Source organism: Pteropus medius, unplaced genomic scaffold (assembly GCF_902729225.1).
Source record: "Pteropus medius unplaced genomic scaffold, Ma_sr-lr_union100, whole genome shotgun sequence".
Classification (NCBI taxonomy): Eukaryota; Metazoa; Chordata; class Mammalia; order Chiroptera; family Pteropodidae; genus Pteropus; species Pteropus medius.
In genome coordinates, this window is record NW_024349519.1 from 29255640 (window position 1) to 29270726 (window position 15087).

General features: G+C 53.6%; 2 protein-coding genes across 3 annotated transcripts; one reads left to right on the plus strand and one right to left on the minus strand.

Annotated features, from left to right (window-relative positions):
* Positions 1–1338: 1338 nt before the first annotated feature.
* GET3 (guided entry of tail-anchored proteins factor 3, ATPase) lies at positions 1339–7354 on the minus strand. The gene is made up of 7 exons (XM_039882800.1): positions 7153–7354; positions 6184–6331; positions 3465–3613; positions 3234–3384; positions 2344–2451; positions 2055–2252; positions 1339–1677 (listed from the first exon to the last, which is right to left on the minus strand). The coding sequence occupies exons 1-7, from the start codon at positions 7311–7313 to the stop codon at positions 1546–1548; spliced, it is 1047 nt and encodes a 348-aa protein (XP_039738734.1). The 5' UTR covers positions 7314–7354; the 3' UTR covers positions 1339–1545.
* Positions 7355–8713: 1359 nt separating this feature from the next.
* TRIR (telomerase RNA component interacting RNase) lies at positions 8714–11881 on the plus strand. 2 transcript variants are annotated; one of them, XM_039882823.1, is made up of 3 exons: positions 8729–9146; positions 11071–11148; positions 11451–11881. In XM_039882823.1, exons 1-3 carry the CDS (start codon positions 8808–8810, stop codon positions 11556–11558), a joined length of 525 nt encoding a protein of 174 aa, XP_039738757.1. In that variant the 5' UTR covers positions 8729–8807; the 3' UTR covers positions 11559–11881. The 2 variants fall into 2 exon arrangements, with proteins under 2 accessions (XP_039738758.1, XP_039738757.1); XM_039882824.1 differs by lacking the exon at positions 11451–11881 and having other exon boundaries at positions 8714–9123; positions 11071–11147.
* The last annotated feature ends 3206 nt before the right edge of the window (positions 11882–15087 follow it).

The window sequence follows — 15087 nt, forward strand, 5'->3', positions numbered from 1 at the left end:
CCCGCTTCCTGTGCTCATCCTCCCTCCCCAGCTCAGTGTCCCCAGGGCACTTCTGACTGCTGGACCCCTGATGGGCCAGGGGCAGGTTGCCCGGGCTAGTTCACATACTTAATAATTGTTAACAGTGAATAATAACAAACACTCCTTGGCAGGTACATGCCTGGTGCTGTTGTAAAGGCGTTACTTATTTCATTTCATTGAGTCCTGACAAGCAGTCTTATGAAGTTGTTCCTTATTGCCGCTATCCAGGTAGGGAAACTGAGGTTCAGATAACACAGCCTGTTCATGGCATAGCTTGGATTTGAACCCAAGCACTTCGGCTAGGAGTCTGGGGTCTTTGCCATGGGCTGCGCCACTGTTTGTTTACAAATGCCATCCTGATGTGCCCACACCTGCTTGCTCACAACCAGTGCAATAGTCAAGGGACACGTCTGGGCTCGTGGCTGGGTTCCCCTGGCACGCACATCTTGACATGCCCAGACCCTGGGTGTGCAGTTTGAACATCACTTCCTGCCTTGTGCGTCTTCAGGCACCTCTTGTCTATCCCCTCAACTAGCTCAGGCTTGGAATCTGCACATGCCTGAGGTCATCCCAGTCCTGTCTCTCAGGTAGGGATGAAGGTGGCTGTCCAGGCAGTGGCAGAGGGGAGTGAAGGGGTAAGGGGCTTGCTAAGGTGTCTTTCAGGCTGCTGTGCTGACCCTTCCAGGGTCGGGTGAATTTGTGCCATGAATTTGTGAACGGTCATACTATGCCTCCATTTTTGAGATGAAGCTCAAACTAAAGGAAACATGAAGCACTCAGTGAGACCCCTCTGGAGGCAGGACAAAAGCTCAGGGGTTTCTCTGGCCTGAATGCTCTGCCATCCTGTCCCCAGTTGCAGCCCTGTGCTGGGAGGAGCTGGTGCCATGCCATGGGGGCAGGAATTGGGGGGTGGAGACTGTTAATCCCCAGTCTGGCTGGCCCAGCCTCTGCCCAGGGTGCCCACTAATTTCCAAACCAAACAGCAGGCAGTGTTGGGCCCGCTGCCGGCCTAATCCGCTCCCCACCAGCCTGGGGCTCTCCAAGAGGCCTCCCAGTTCCCACGCTCTAAGCCTCAAAGGAAGTGGGCAGATGTCCCTGTCTTGCACTCCAGGCTTTAACAGCAGACACCCCTACCTATAGAGCTAGAAAAAGCACCCCCTTCCTAAAGACACCCACCTTTAAAACTGCTATAAGAAACACACTTCTTAGGTCTGTTGTGACTGCATCCCTCTAGATGTGACCATTTTTGTACAGTGTACAATCTGTGCAACTGTACGTGGAGGTGCGGACCCCCAAACTCCCTGTAACAATACCACAGTGGTTTAAGATCATTTTATTGAGGTGCAAGTGGGGAGAGGTGGGGAGCAGCTAGTCTCCCCAGCCCCACCAGGGGGAACGGATCCCCTCCCCACCTCCCACCTCCCAAGTGATTCCCCCTGTATTATGGGGGGACTTTGTGCAAACTCTGCCCCGGTGGGGTGGAGCGTAGGTGTGAAATGGTAGCGGCTGGGACTGGCAGCAGTGCTACTGGGCGCTGGGTGGCTTGTAGGGCTCCAGGAGGAGGGCAGAGAAGGTGTTGACCTTGTCTGCCCCCCGCACCTCGTGGGGCAGCAAGGGCAGCTTCACAATGTGGAAGTCTTCATACAGGTCCTCCATCTGTGGCCAGAGGCAGAGGACAGTGGTCAGAGGGCCACAGGGCAAGGATAGAATGTGGGTCGATGGAAGTGATCAGGCTGGGGGCCTCCCAGGGTCAGGGGCTTCAAAGGTCACAGGTAGGAACAACACTGGTGAGGTCAGAGATCTCTGGTCATGGTAAGAGGTACCCAGGCCAGGCCAGTTCTCAGGGTCAGAATTAGGTGGAAGGGTCTGAAGTAGGGGTGAAGGGCAAGAGGCTGGGGTAGGTTAGAAGGTGGGATGGAGCAAAGGATCAGAGCACAGAGTAAATGGCTGGAGGTGCCGTGGCTAGGCTAGGCCAGGCCCCCACTGCCCGGATCAGAGGTTGGAGGGCTGGGTAGGTGGCTGGGCATGTGCACCTGGTCCAGGTACTTGGCCTGGATCTTGTGGCGGGCCTCACACATCTTGCAGGGCTTCTCAGGGTCTGGGAAGACGAGCTGGTTGACAATGATGTTGTGTGTGTCGATCTTGCACTTGGCCAGCTCCTGGATCAGCCGCTCCGTCTCGTATAGGGACAGGAACTCGGCGATGCACACGCAGATGAATGTTGTCTGCTCCTGCACGGTGCAAGAAAGGACTGTGAGGGCCAGGTACTGGCCCTGTCCCCATCCCCCAAGCCATTCACTGCCCACCTGCACCGTGACTCACAGGGTCTTTGAACTGCTCGCTGACGGAGCGGATGACAGGCAGAGTCTCCTCCAGTTTGGAGGCCAGCTGGTCTGCATTCATGTCCCCTAGGCCCAGCATGTTGCACATCTGGGGGAAGGATATGGGAGGGCTTGCAGCTTACCTGGGGCCCATTATAACTCCTGGGTTGGGGGGCTTGCTAAACACCCAAAGTGAATGTAACCTCCCAGTGGTTAAAGGCATGGGCCCTTGAGCAGACCACTGGGGTCAAATCCCAGCTCTGCCTCTTCTGGGGGACTGTGGCCAGATGGTTTGACCTCCCGGAGCCTCAGTTTCCCCACATGTACACCTCACCTCCAAGGGCTGGTGTGCTAGATGAGCTGACACATGTCACATGCTCAGAACACTTACAGTACACAGTAAGTGTTCCACAAATGTGACTACTTGAGGTCCCATACGGGGACCACACATACCACCAGGGGTGTAGAATGTGTGTGTAGAATGGTGGTTGTCATTGGGGTCGTTACACTGTCATGCTAATAACCCATAGGAACACTCACGTGCTTTCCATCTGACAAACAAGGAAGGTGAGGCCCAGAGAGGTGAAGTGACTTATTTGAGGTCACACAGCTGTGTCATACCAGAGTGCAGAGCATTTGAACCCAGGCTGCCTAGCTCTGAAATATGTGCTTTCAAGCTCGTCTGAGGCACTCAGTGGGGAAGTGGGGGCAGGAACACTGAGTCCTCCAGAGTAGGGGGACAGTTCCCCTTAGTGAAGATCCATCCCACCCATTGGGAAGTGTGGACCCAGAGGGGTTTTGTGTGGAAAAGGCTTTTGTCACTGCACATGTGGGGGCCTGGGGACTGGCTCCCACTCAGGGGATGCCTGGATGCCCTGGGGCCCTGCCTGCCTGTGAGATGAAGGGGCTGATCTGGTTCTTGATCTGCATGAGGCGGCCTAGGCCCCGCTCCACGATGGTGGGAAAGTTGAGCAGCCTCAGCGTGTGGCCCGTGGGCGCCGTGTCAAACACCACCACGGAGAAGTTCATGCCCTTCACCAGCCTGCAGGGAGATGGGGGTCAGGCCCACTCCACCCACTCTTCCACCCCAGCCCTGGGCAGCACCAGCCTGCTGGGCCTGACCTCATGACCTCTGCATAGCTCATGGCCTCGTCGATGCCTGGGAAGGCGCTCATGGCTTCCTGCATCATCTTCTTGCCCATGCTTAGCATGTTGTCCTCCTCGAAGAACTCGTCAGGCAGTTCTGCCACGCCCAGGCTGGGGTCAATCTCCTGGGGGACCAAGGGGTTTAGACTCAGGCTGCTGCTGTTACTGCCAGGGCCTTCCCACCAGGGTGGGCTCCAGGCTAGGGGAGCCCGTAGAGGGCCCTGACCTTAGCCCTGCTTCAGGTCCCAGCTGTGAAGAGGCTAGGGAGACCCCCTGAGGTGCTATGGCCCTCCCTCAGGCACTTAAGATCTCCTGGGATTGTACAAAGGGTCAAACTATTTCACAAACAGATGGAAAATTGCAAACTGTGATCAGTGTCCCCAGAGAGAGCTAAAGCTCTCTGCAGGGCTTTCACTGGCTATTCCCTTGGGCCCCTGACAGCTTCCAGATCATTCCTCTAATGTGAGTCTTTCTTCATCATCCCTTCTAATAGCACAGCCACAGCCCCCCGACCTGCCTTACTCTCCCCTTATCATCCAGCCTCTCCTCGTATGATTTACTCATCACATTTCTCATCTGTCTCCCCAACAGAATGTCAGCCACAAGAGGGCACCAGGAACTCTCTGGCACACAGCAAGTCCTCAGCATGGATATAGAATCCACAAAGGTATGACCATTCCTAGGGTCCCTGGCCAGTCTTGGATTCCATGTCTCCTTCTCTATCCTCCTCCTGTGTCACCTCTTCTTGGTGAGTTCTCTGGTCTCATGGTGAAGCTCCTAACTCACTGGCCTCAGAGGTTATTTCCCTGCATGAAGCTTGTCTACCCATCACCTCCATAGTCACACCTTTGATGGTTTGGTTATTCCGAGTCACTGGGCCACCTTTGAGCTCACATACCCCACTCCCTGACCTGGGCCTCCTCACCTCCTACCTCAGGTATTTAAACCTCTTTGGGCTACCTCAAACCCTCACCCCTGCCCCCAATTCACTATCAGTGTCCCTCTTGACCAGCACCCTTATCCAGCCAGGGTTCCATAGGTAGCCTCTGCAAACACTCCCCTTTCCCTCTGTAGTTGGCAAAATCCCCATTCTGGTTATTTCCAGCTCTCTGGTATGGCTACACTGAGGTGAACATCAGAGGAACACACCTGATGAATAACTTCCACCTTGCTCCCCACTGCTGATCACAAATGGGCACTCGACAGCCAGACAATACACCTTTGAGAGTGTGTATATTACATCTTAAACTTCCTCAAACCCCTTCTTTCCCATTTGCTCTTTGCTTTCTGCTGAGACCTGGGCCTCACCTGGGCCTCTGTGAGAAAGATGAGCTGCTGGTCGCTAACACCCTTATCTCCCCCCAGGAAATGCCTCAGCCCCCCTGCCTTGCCTATGAGTCCCTGGGTCTGTGTGTTGGATGGAGCACAGACCCAGGGACTCAGAGGCAAGGCAGGGGGACTGGGGCATTTCCTGAGGACTGTCTTCTGCCAGCATCCTTACTCCCTCCTGCAACATTACTTGTCCCTCCCTGTTGGAGCATTTGCATCAGCAAAAACACATGCTCTAGCATTTCCTTTCTCAAAAGAGTCCTCCTTAACCCCCCTCCTATATTCCTCCAGCAATGGCCCCAATTCTTAGTCCCTGTCATGGCGATCACTGTCTCCACTGCAGGTAGGTTTTTGCTCCCACTCCCAGGGTGGTCTCTCTAAAACTGATCTGCCTACTGAAGCTTAACAACCTCTTCCTGCCCGAGTTCCTTTGTCCTCCTGGAGCCTAGGAGCCCACACCCTCTACCTCTCTTCTCATTTCACTAGTGGCTCTTTCTTGGTCTCCTTCGCTACTGGACCCTAGATGCTGATGTGCTCTCAGGTTTCTGGGCCTCTCTGTTGTCTCACATTCTCGTCCCTTCACATAGCTTTAGATACCACCCCTGGGACAATGACTCCCAAATCAAGGTCAATTTCCTCTGAGCTCCAGGCTTGCACAGCTAAGCCACTGTCCTGATGTGTCCACTTGGATGTCCAGTGGGCACCCTGGATTCACCGTGGTCAAAATGGAATTCCTGATTTGTCCCTTCTAAACCTGCTCCTCTCCTAGTCTTCCCCATCCTACTCGCCCAGGAGCCAACTAAGAGATATACTTAATTCATTCATTTCCCTTGCCCATTACAACCAAGCAGTCACATTGCTTTACTTCCAAAATACATCCCAAATTTAACCACTTCTCCATTAACATTCTGCCCCCACCTCAGTTCTGGATGCTATCATCTCTTGCCTGGTCACTGCACCAGGTTCCTTGTTAGTCTCCTTGCTTTCGTTCCTGACTTACAATCCAATCTCTGCATGGCGGCCACAGGGAACTTTTTAAAAAGTTAATTTTGCCATGACATTGCCCTGCTTAAAATGAACAGCTTCCCATTACACTTGGCATCAAAGCCAACCTGTTCCCAGTGGCCTACAAGGTCCTACACCATGTGGCTCTGATTGACCTCTTTCGCATCTCCCCTTGCTCACACGTTAAGTTCTGGTCATTCTGGCTTCCTTTCTACTCCACAAACATTCCTCACTTGTTCCTCTGTGGGTATGTTGAAGAAGGGGTGAAACGAGACAGAGAATGTAGCTGATCGTAGGTGTTCATAGGAAAGGCCTGGACAGGCCTTTGCCAGAGTGGGGAGCTGAGCCCTGCTCCACTCACCATGGCGAAGAGGTTGTCATAGCCTTTGACCTTGGTGGGCACCTTGGAGAACTTCTGGTCAAATGCATCAGAGATGTTGTGGGCTGGGTCGGTGGAGATGATGAGAACACTCTCCCGCCCCTTGGACAGTTGGACCGCTAGGCTGCAGCTGGGCAAGGGAAAGTTTAAAAGGCAGAGAGTGAGGGGTCAGGTTTTGTTCCCTAAGTCTTCATGGAGAGATGTGGGGCCCAGAAGCAGGGGACCAGGATCAGCAGGGAACTTGAGAGTATGGGTAATTATGGAATCAAGCCTCAATGCCTGCATAGGGACCCTCTCAGACCTCACCTACTGACCCCTCCAGCTGGCTAAAATGGTGAGGTTCAGCCTGGCCTGATGCCTGCCTCTTCTTTGCTAGCACAGAGCAGCACGCACGGTCCAGCTGTCCAGCCAGGATAGCTAAGGAGCCCTTTGCATTCCCTCAACGCAGAGATAAGGGGTCCCTTGCACCTCTGCTAAACTAAGGATGGTTCAAACCACTTGTCCAGGATAATTTGCCCCAGGGACACCTACTCCCAGCCGACTGGGATAGTCTGATCATGTGCCCTCTTCCCGCCTTCGACCCCCACGTGGTCATAGAAATGCATGGTTCACCAGACTACGATAGTCTGCCCCAGTGCCCTTCCCCCTACTCTGAGCTCACTCTGGTACGGTCCAGCTGATTGGGACACCTAAATGCTCTCCCAGGCGCCGTGCGCTGGGTTCAGCGTGGTTCGGCCTTTGAGCCCCTACAGGGATGGGACAACTCAGAGGGTGCCAGGCTTGTATTCTGGAGGTATGTGCTATTTGCTCCAGGTAACTTCTGTAGAGTACAACCCGGAAGACCCCGGCCCAGCCCCCGATCCCGGCTCCGGATCGAAGAGCCTGTCCCTGGCCTCCCCTTCGCTCAGTGGTACATCCCACCCGTCTTCCCGGCCCCCACCGCCTCCTTACCTGCAGGTAGTCTTGCCAACGCCACCCTTGCCCCCGACGAAGATCCACTTAAGGCTGCGCTGCTCGATGATGTTGCTAAGCGTGGGCTCCAGCGGCTCCACATCAGGCGCATCCTCGAACTCCTCTGCCTCAACCCCCCACCCGGCCACCCCTGCCGCCATCTTGGAACCGGCTCACGTGATCAAGCGGAGCGCACCACGCAAAGCACCAACAGGGGAAATTCCATGTCATATCCTCAACAGGGCTAGTGGCCGGAGTTAATTTCCTCATGGCTTGACATTTAGGCGCTAATAGAAGCTATATTTCCAATGTCTTCCTCTTCTATGCTTCACCTTGTCGATCGCTCGTCTATGATTTTTAAAAGACTCCCCCTGCCTAATTAACATATCGGTACAGTCCAGGATACTCCCCTTCACTGATTGGACCCTAAGTCTTGCAGCACTCTTTTCATTGGCTACATCTTTTCTTACTTTCACCAATCAGTCTCACGTTCCGGTAGCCGCCAAGCTCTCCTTAGCAACCAGACAAACACCCGGTCCATGCCCTTTCCTTGAAGTTGGGTCCTCCCTGGCCTGACTCCATAGGCTCAATCATTTCCCCTCTATTCTCCAAACTGAGTCCCAACATCGGCTCAGGTCCGTCTCCTATGTTATCCAATTGGCTGTGAGCCACCTGGCTCCTGACACAAACCAATCATAGACAAATTGATTAGTTGGTTGAAGGCAGGTCTTGCGGCTGTGAGTGAGCTCGAGGGAGAACCACTCTGGTTGTGGGCAAGGTCCGCAGATCCTTGTCCAGTGCTCCCTGAACTCCCATTCTGGGTAAACCAGGGCAGGGACCACACTTGCAACTGCACTCCTTGTCTTGGAAGTGACCCTATTTCTGAAAACTTCCTTATACTTTGCTCCCTGTGGAAGGGGAGACTCGAGTGAATTCCGTTTGAACCCATGCACTAGGCAGAAATACAAACTTTGTCTCAGGCCCTTGGCAGGCAGTCTTAACTCTAAACTGGGAGGTTCCAGCTTAGAAATACCTCCAGCTTCATTTGAGTATTCTAGCCCATAAAATAATATCCCGATTCTCAGATGGGGACCCCAGCTCCACAGAGCTAGCTGTGTCCGCATTCCCAGCAAGAGCTCCACCCCAGAGACAGGTACCCAACCCAGGATACCTCTTGCATTTCTAGTCTGGGGTCCAGGTTAGATATGCCCTTTAGACCGAGTTAGGGACCTGGTTTCAAGGTGTCAGTTGAGCAGTCTCAGAGGGGATTCCTTCTCCTCAATGAGATTATCCCCGGTTCCAGAAGTAGATTCTAGCCCCGGAAAACTAATGCGCCTCCAGTCCCAAGCAGGAACCTCACTCAAGAGAGCCAGCTACAGCCCCAAACGACGACCCCATTCCCGGGGAGACCATGTCTGTGTAACGCCTTCCCAAATCTAGCTGGATTATAAAAATTCGCGGGGCGGAGCCACCCGGTTCGCCAGTCAGAATTTAGTCCTCATTTGTCCCGCCCCTCAGGCCCCGCCCCCACTGCGGACGCTTGCGGGCCAGAGCGTTCTTCCCGGCATGCATTGCCCGGGATCAGTCAAGTCCGGCGCCAAGCGCGGGTCTGGAGCGGCCTTCCCATAGTCCTTTGCGCGGCACTTGGCGACAAAATGGCTGCCCGAGGGAGACGGGCGGAGCCTCCCGGTCGGGAGGCGCCGGGCCCCGCGGCGGGCGGCGGCGGCGGGAGCCGATGGGCTGAGTCGGGGCCCGGGACATCGCCCGAGAGCGGGGACGAGGAATTGTCGAGCCCAGTGTCGTGCGGCGTGAACTTGTTCGCCAACGACGGCAGCTTCCTCGAGCTGTTCAAGCGGAAGATGGAGGAGGAGCAGCGGCAGCGGCAGGAGGAGCCGCCTCCGGGCCCGCCGCGACCCGACCAGCCGGCCACTGCCGCCGCCGCGGGTCCCGGCGATCCGAAGAGGAAGGGCGGCCCTGGCCCCACGCTCAGCTTCGTAAGGAGCCGCGGGGGTGGGGGCGGGCGCCAGGGCCTGCCTTGGCAGGGGGAATCGGGCCCGAGGAAGGGGATCGGGATCCAGGTTCAACCTCCGACCTCGCTGAGGGGGTCGTCCAATTCACCCACTGAGGATGCGGAACCTGGATTCCCGAAGAGCGAGGTTTGGGGGTGGACATGGGGACCTTCGGAGCCTGCCCGTGAGAACCGGGAGCCGGGGATTGGGAAACCAGGATACCAGAATTCCTGTTTGAGTGGCACCCGAACTTTGGATACCGGGACCATCTCTCACTATTCCGAAGGGGGCAAATTCAAATTTGGAGTTCATGCTGTGTGATTAGAGACTTAGACCACTTACTGTGTAACCTCAGGAAATTTGCTCGATTTCCCTGAGTTTCATTTGTTCAGTTTCATTCAGTGTCCGTTTATTGAGCACCTTACCTTATGCTGGGCATTGTGTTAGGTTCTGGATATGTCCTGGTGAACGTGACAGACAGGATCTTTGCTTTCCTAAAGTGTCTGGGTTGGCCTTTCCTCATTTTTTCTATTTGGAAAAATGGACGTCATCCCATCTTCTGATGTGATGAGGGTTCAATGAGGCCATCCTGGAAAAGTGACTAGCGTGGGGCCTGTCTTATAGGAATGGCTGAACCTGTACTTCTCAATTGGGGATGATTTCCCCTATTTAGCAAAGTCTGGAGACGTTTTTGGTTGACAAAACTGGGGGAGGAGGTGCTACTGACATCTGAGTAGAGACCAGAGATGTTGCTTAACAGTCTGCAATACACAGGACAGCCCCCACCAGCCCCATTCCCCAGCAAAAAATCATCTACTTCAAAATGTCATTAGTGTGAAGTTGAGAAACTCTAGGCTAAATAAATGGCACTTATAATGATGGGCCACTCTGAGCTTGCATTGTCTCTGGTGTTGAGATCAAGTCTCTGTGGTATGGAGAAAAAAGTGTCGACTTGAGAATACTGGATTGGGAGTCAAATCTTCATCTTCAGTTTTTTCATCTGCCAAAAATAGGTGTGAGACTAGGCCCAGCAGAGCCAGTCATTTAGTGCCTAGTTGAGAGGTGGAGATAGGATCATGCCTATCAAACCTGTGGCAGCTTGTGGGGTACAGGAAGCCCTCAGTGAGAGAAGATGGAGGACCAGGATGAAAGTCCAGAGGCTTTCTATTTGAGGAACGGGAAATGTCAGGACCTAGATTGGTCTGAGAACTGTTCAGAGGCCAAGTACTCCTCCTTGAGTGCGAGTAACAGTAGTTTTCACTGCCTTTTTCATTTGTTCATTAAAGGGCTGTTGTGGGAGGATCCTCAGAGAGGCTAGACCAGGTTAGGTGCAGGGGAGACATTGTTGATTGGTGGTTAAGGATGCTGCTCTGTGGCTTGGACCCACCTGACCCTGAATCCAGCTCCATCGTTTGCTGCCAGTATGACTGAGGATAGGGGCCTCTCCTTCTTAAAGTTGTTTCCTCATTTATAGAGTGGGGGTGGTTGTAACCTTCATCATGAAAATGAAAGGAGATGATACATGCAAAGCACTTGGCACAGGGCTTTGCATATAGTAAGTGCTCAATAACGGGAGATGTTGTTGACTGCGTGGTCATGCCAGGGGAGGGAGAGGCTTCAGCATGGAGAGTGAGGACAGAGCCCGTCCCCACGAATGTGAGGGTTCTTTTTGCTCCGTGGGAGGGCACCCCCTGGGCCCAGGACTGCCTGGGCATCATGGGCCCAGGGCAGGCGCTAAGAGTCGCGTGTGCTCCTCTCTGATTGCTGCGCAGGTCGGCCGGCTGGTGGAGCTGGGCGCGGCGTCGGGACGGGCCACCGGGCCGGGCTAGGAAGGTGTAGTGGGCCTCAGCGCCGCCAAGGGCGGGCCCCGGCTCCTGTAACCGTTGCAGTCTTCTGTCCCTTCACCCAGGTGGGCAAGCGCAGAGGCGGGAACAAACTAGCCCTCAAGACGGGAATAGTAGCGAAGAAGCAGAAGACGGAGGATGAGGTGAGCAGGCTCGGTGTGGGGGGCTGCCCACATTGCCTTTCCTTTCCGGCCTTAGCACTTGGCTGACGATCCCTGTCCTTCCCTGTCTAGCATCTGATCCTTGGATTAAGGGTACTGGGTGGGGGTAGGAGGGCTTTCAACAAGGTCCCCAGATAACTCGACTCTGAATTACTTTACCTCAAATCCAGGACCTCCAGGGTGACACTGGGGTTGGGTCAGCTGTCTCAGGACAGTCCTGACCCCAGTTCCTGGCCTCCCTGGCATCCCCTTCCCAATCCCCTGTGTGCCCCCCTCCCCCACAGGTATTAACAAGTAAAGGTGACGCATGGGCCAAGTACATGGCAGAGGTGAAAAAGTACAAAGCCCACCAATGCGGTGACGATGATAAAACTCGGCCCCTGGTGAAATGACCCCCTTTCCCCGCCTGCCCACGGCCTGGGACTCTGCGATGTACATAACTATTTAATGTGGCGGCAGCGGCGGCAGCCTTTCCCCCTAAGGACTTACAAACAGAAGGAAACCGAGATGCTTCCCGCAGCCGCGGATGATTCTCCAGGACTCTTTTTTACCTTGAGCACTTGCCTCTTGAGACTTCATAGAACATTGGTTTACTGTCCCCTTTCCCCACCTCCTTGCTCTCTCTGGCTCTTTCTGTCTTTCTCTTCTCGCCCTCCCCACCCTCCTCCCCTTAGCCATCACTTCTGGGAAGTAAAGAACTTGATTTAGTGCTGGAGTTGTGTGCTTAGTTTGCCTTCTTTGCTCTCTCCCACCGAAACCCTTCCCCTTTGGCTCGTATTCACCAAATCCTGGGTCTGGCCCGGTGAGTGGGGCTTTGGTGGTATGGGAAGGAAGGGGCATGCCTCATCCAGTAGGCCTGGACTCTTCCCCAGGACCCACTGTAGCTCCTCATGTTCAAGGTCTCTTCACTGTCCCATTTGGGTGGGTCAGAGCTGTCATTCAACAGAGACTGAGCGTCTACTGTGTGCCTGGGCAGTTCTGGGCCCTGGGGCCACAGCAATGAACAGAACAAACGTTCCTTGCCCTTTTGGAAGGAAACATAAAAAGGGGAAGCCATTTTGGGGGGTGCCTGTGAAGAATTACAGGGTAGAATCTGAGGGAAGGTGTCAGTTTTCATTGACATCTGAACAGAGACTTGAGGAAGGTGAGGAAGCAAGTTCCCAAGTGGAGGGAACAGCCAGTGCAAAGACAGGTAGGAGAGTGCCTGGCCCTTATGGGGAGCTTCGAGGAGGCCCATGTGACTGGAGTTGGCTGAGTGAAGAGGGTAGGTGGATTACATACAGAGCCTTGTGTGTTAGGGTGAGAATTTGGGACTTCATTCTTATTAAAAAGGCTTTGAGGGGTTTTGAGTTAAGGAGCAACACGATATGTTTTATATCTTAACAAGATTCCCCTGCCAAAGTGGGACTGGGGTGGAACCTAGGACATCAGGCCATGATTGGGAGTGGAAGTGATGGGGTGTTGGCAGTGCAGGAAGTGAGGAAGACTAGGATCTGGATTCCAGTGAGGCTTCTCTGTCCTGCCAGCTGCTTGCAGTCCTTCCATGGAGGCTGAGGTTGGCCCTGCCTGGCTGTATATACTATCAGAAGGAGCATACAAGGGCTTGTTTGCCTCACCTTGCAAACATGACTGTTGACAGGACCAGTTGTCCTACAGGAAGTTGGATTCCTCTAGTGACCTTCTAATACTCCTTATAATTCTGTGCCCTCCTGGCCCTTACGTTCACCCCAGTGGAGCCGGAATGTTTCAAGATGCCCTTGTCTCCCAGCCCCTTCTCAAACCTAATAGACCTGAAGCAATATCTGAGCCCCTGAACATGGCCCCACCTCCCAGGCCTTCCCAGGCATGAATGCTGAACAGCTTGGCACTCCAGCCTATCACAGGGCCAGATTCCTGTCCCCTTTCCATCGAGAGGACCACAACTTAGAGCATTGTGGTGTTTGCTGTTGTCTGTAGAGGTAGAGGGAGGAAGGACAGTCAGCTGTGGTTCTGGGAGAGGGTTGAGGTGGCACTCACCTGGCCTCAGACTGCCAGATTCAGTCTGTGGGGCTGGGATGGTGTGTTCCAAATACTGAGCACCAAAACAGACAAAATTCTATGCTAGTGGAGCTAACATTCAAGTTGGGAGAAACAAATATAGGACACATCGGATGGTTATACAAAATATGAAAAAGGTGAGAGTGGGAGAAGTGGCAATTTTAAGTTGGTCTGGGTTGGCCTCTTGGAAGGTGGCATTTGTCCCAAGTTCTGAAGGAGGTGAGACTGGCAGTGAAGATGGTCCTTGGAAGTGTTCCAGGCCTAAGGACCAACAGATGCAGTCTCAAGCTGAAACCATGCCTGACTTGAAAAGGAGCAAGCAGGCTATGGAACAGGAGACATGCCCCCTCTCACTTATTGCTAACGCACCGTAAAGCTTCTCTAGTTTATTTTCCACATTGGCTCAAAGAGCTCTCCTTCCTACTTTGGGGATGCTGAACTGGCCCAGATGTGACTAGCCTTGGGGATGTAGTGTCGGGGGAGGGGACATATGAAGCCAATAGAACCACCTCCTCCTCCCTTGAAGCCACCACCAGCAGCTGGATCTTTAAAAAGAAACACAAGTAGAAGAAGTAGGTCGCCCCTGTAGCAGCTCAGCCTCTATTCTGGAGTGTCAGGAGACAGGGGGAGCTGGAGTCCTGGTATCCCCTTTCACCATGCTCACCAGCCCTGACCTGGGGCAAGTCTGAAGAGGGAGGAAAATAAAATTTCAGGTTTTGGTGAGTCACATAGTCCTGGCTTCAAACTATTCTGGTGCCTGTTAGCTGTGTGATTCTGGTAAGTCACTTAGCTTTTCTGTGGTTCAGGTTCTTCATCTGTAAAATAGGGGTAAAATGCAGAAGCATCTCTAGAGTCAGGTTCTAATGTAAGGGCGATTTCATATAGTCTACGTTAACGCTGACATTTTAGACAGTTGAAGCAACTGGATTGTGTTTGGTGGTTATTGAAAAATGCTTTTAAACGCAGGTGCAGTGTGATGAGATGCTCAGGGAGGGAGGTCGTTGTACAGTGAGAGGCGTTTGTCTCCCATCTCAGATTTCACGGTTGGGCATCAGCTCCTTGGGGTTTTTTTTGTTTTGTTTTTGCCCTGAGTGCTTCTAGTTGAAGTAAGTTTGCCGTGCGCAAGCTTGTGAGAATTTCATTTAGACTGACATTTGAAATGGAGGGGTGGGGGAAGTCTTGATTTCGTACTCAAATCCACCAGCTGGGGAGAGGAATAATTCAAGATTTCTGTGTCACACCAGATCCAATACTGTGGATCACACAGGCAGCAGGGGCCCCTTTACTGTGCCTTGACTCTCACCCTCGAAGCGCAGGGCCGCTGGAAACGACGTTGAAAGGGAGGATTTGAGCACTAACAAATCCTGCATCTCTAACTCGCTGCCCACCCAACCCTTATCTGGGGTGACCCCCAATCCTGAGCAGAAAACTACCGTTTGTACTCTCTCCCGAATCTTCCAAACCTAGTTTCAGCCCCTCAACTTCACTCTTCCTTCTGCTCAACGCCCTGTTTCAGGACTCTTTAGAACCCCGGGTTTCGAGTCTCAGCCAGACGCTTGGCAGAACAGAATTTGTAGTTCTGGGAAGTTCCTGCGCGACGGAAGGCCATTGCGCATGCGTAGGCGGCGGCTTTCCACACATGTCTCTGGAGTCGGGTTTCTGTCCCGCGGAGCCACCTGAGGTGGGAATTCAGGCTGCTCCCTTAGGGAGCCCGGCTGTTGGACTGGAGTTAGGTGCCAGCCAGCCCTTCCCAATCCAGTGCTGGGAAAGAGGTCTTAGGTATCTGTTTTTCATGAATGAACAGAGCCGGGACTGACTGCCAAGGGAGAGTGGGCTGAGAAACTTGTCTACCTCCTCCAGGATGGGGCAAAAATTGACCTTGTG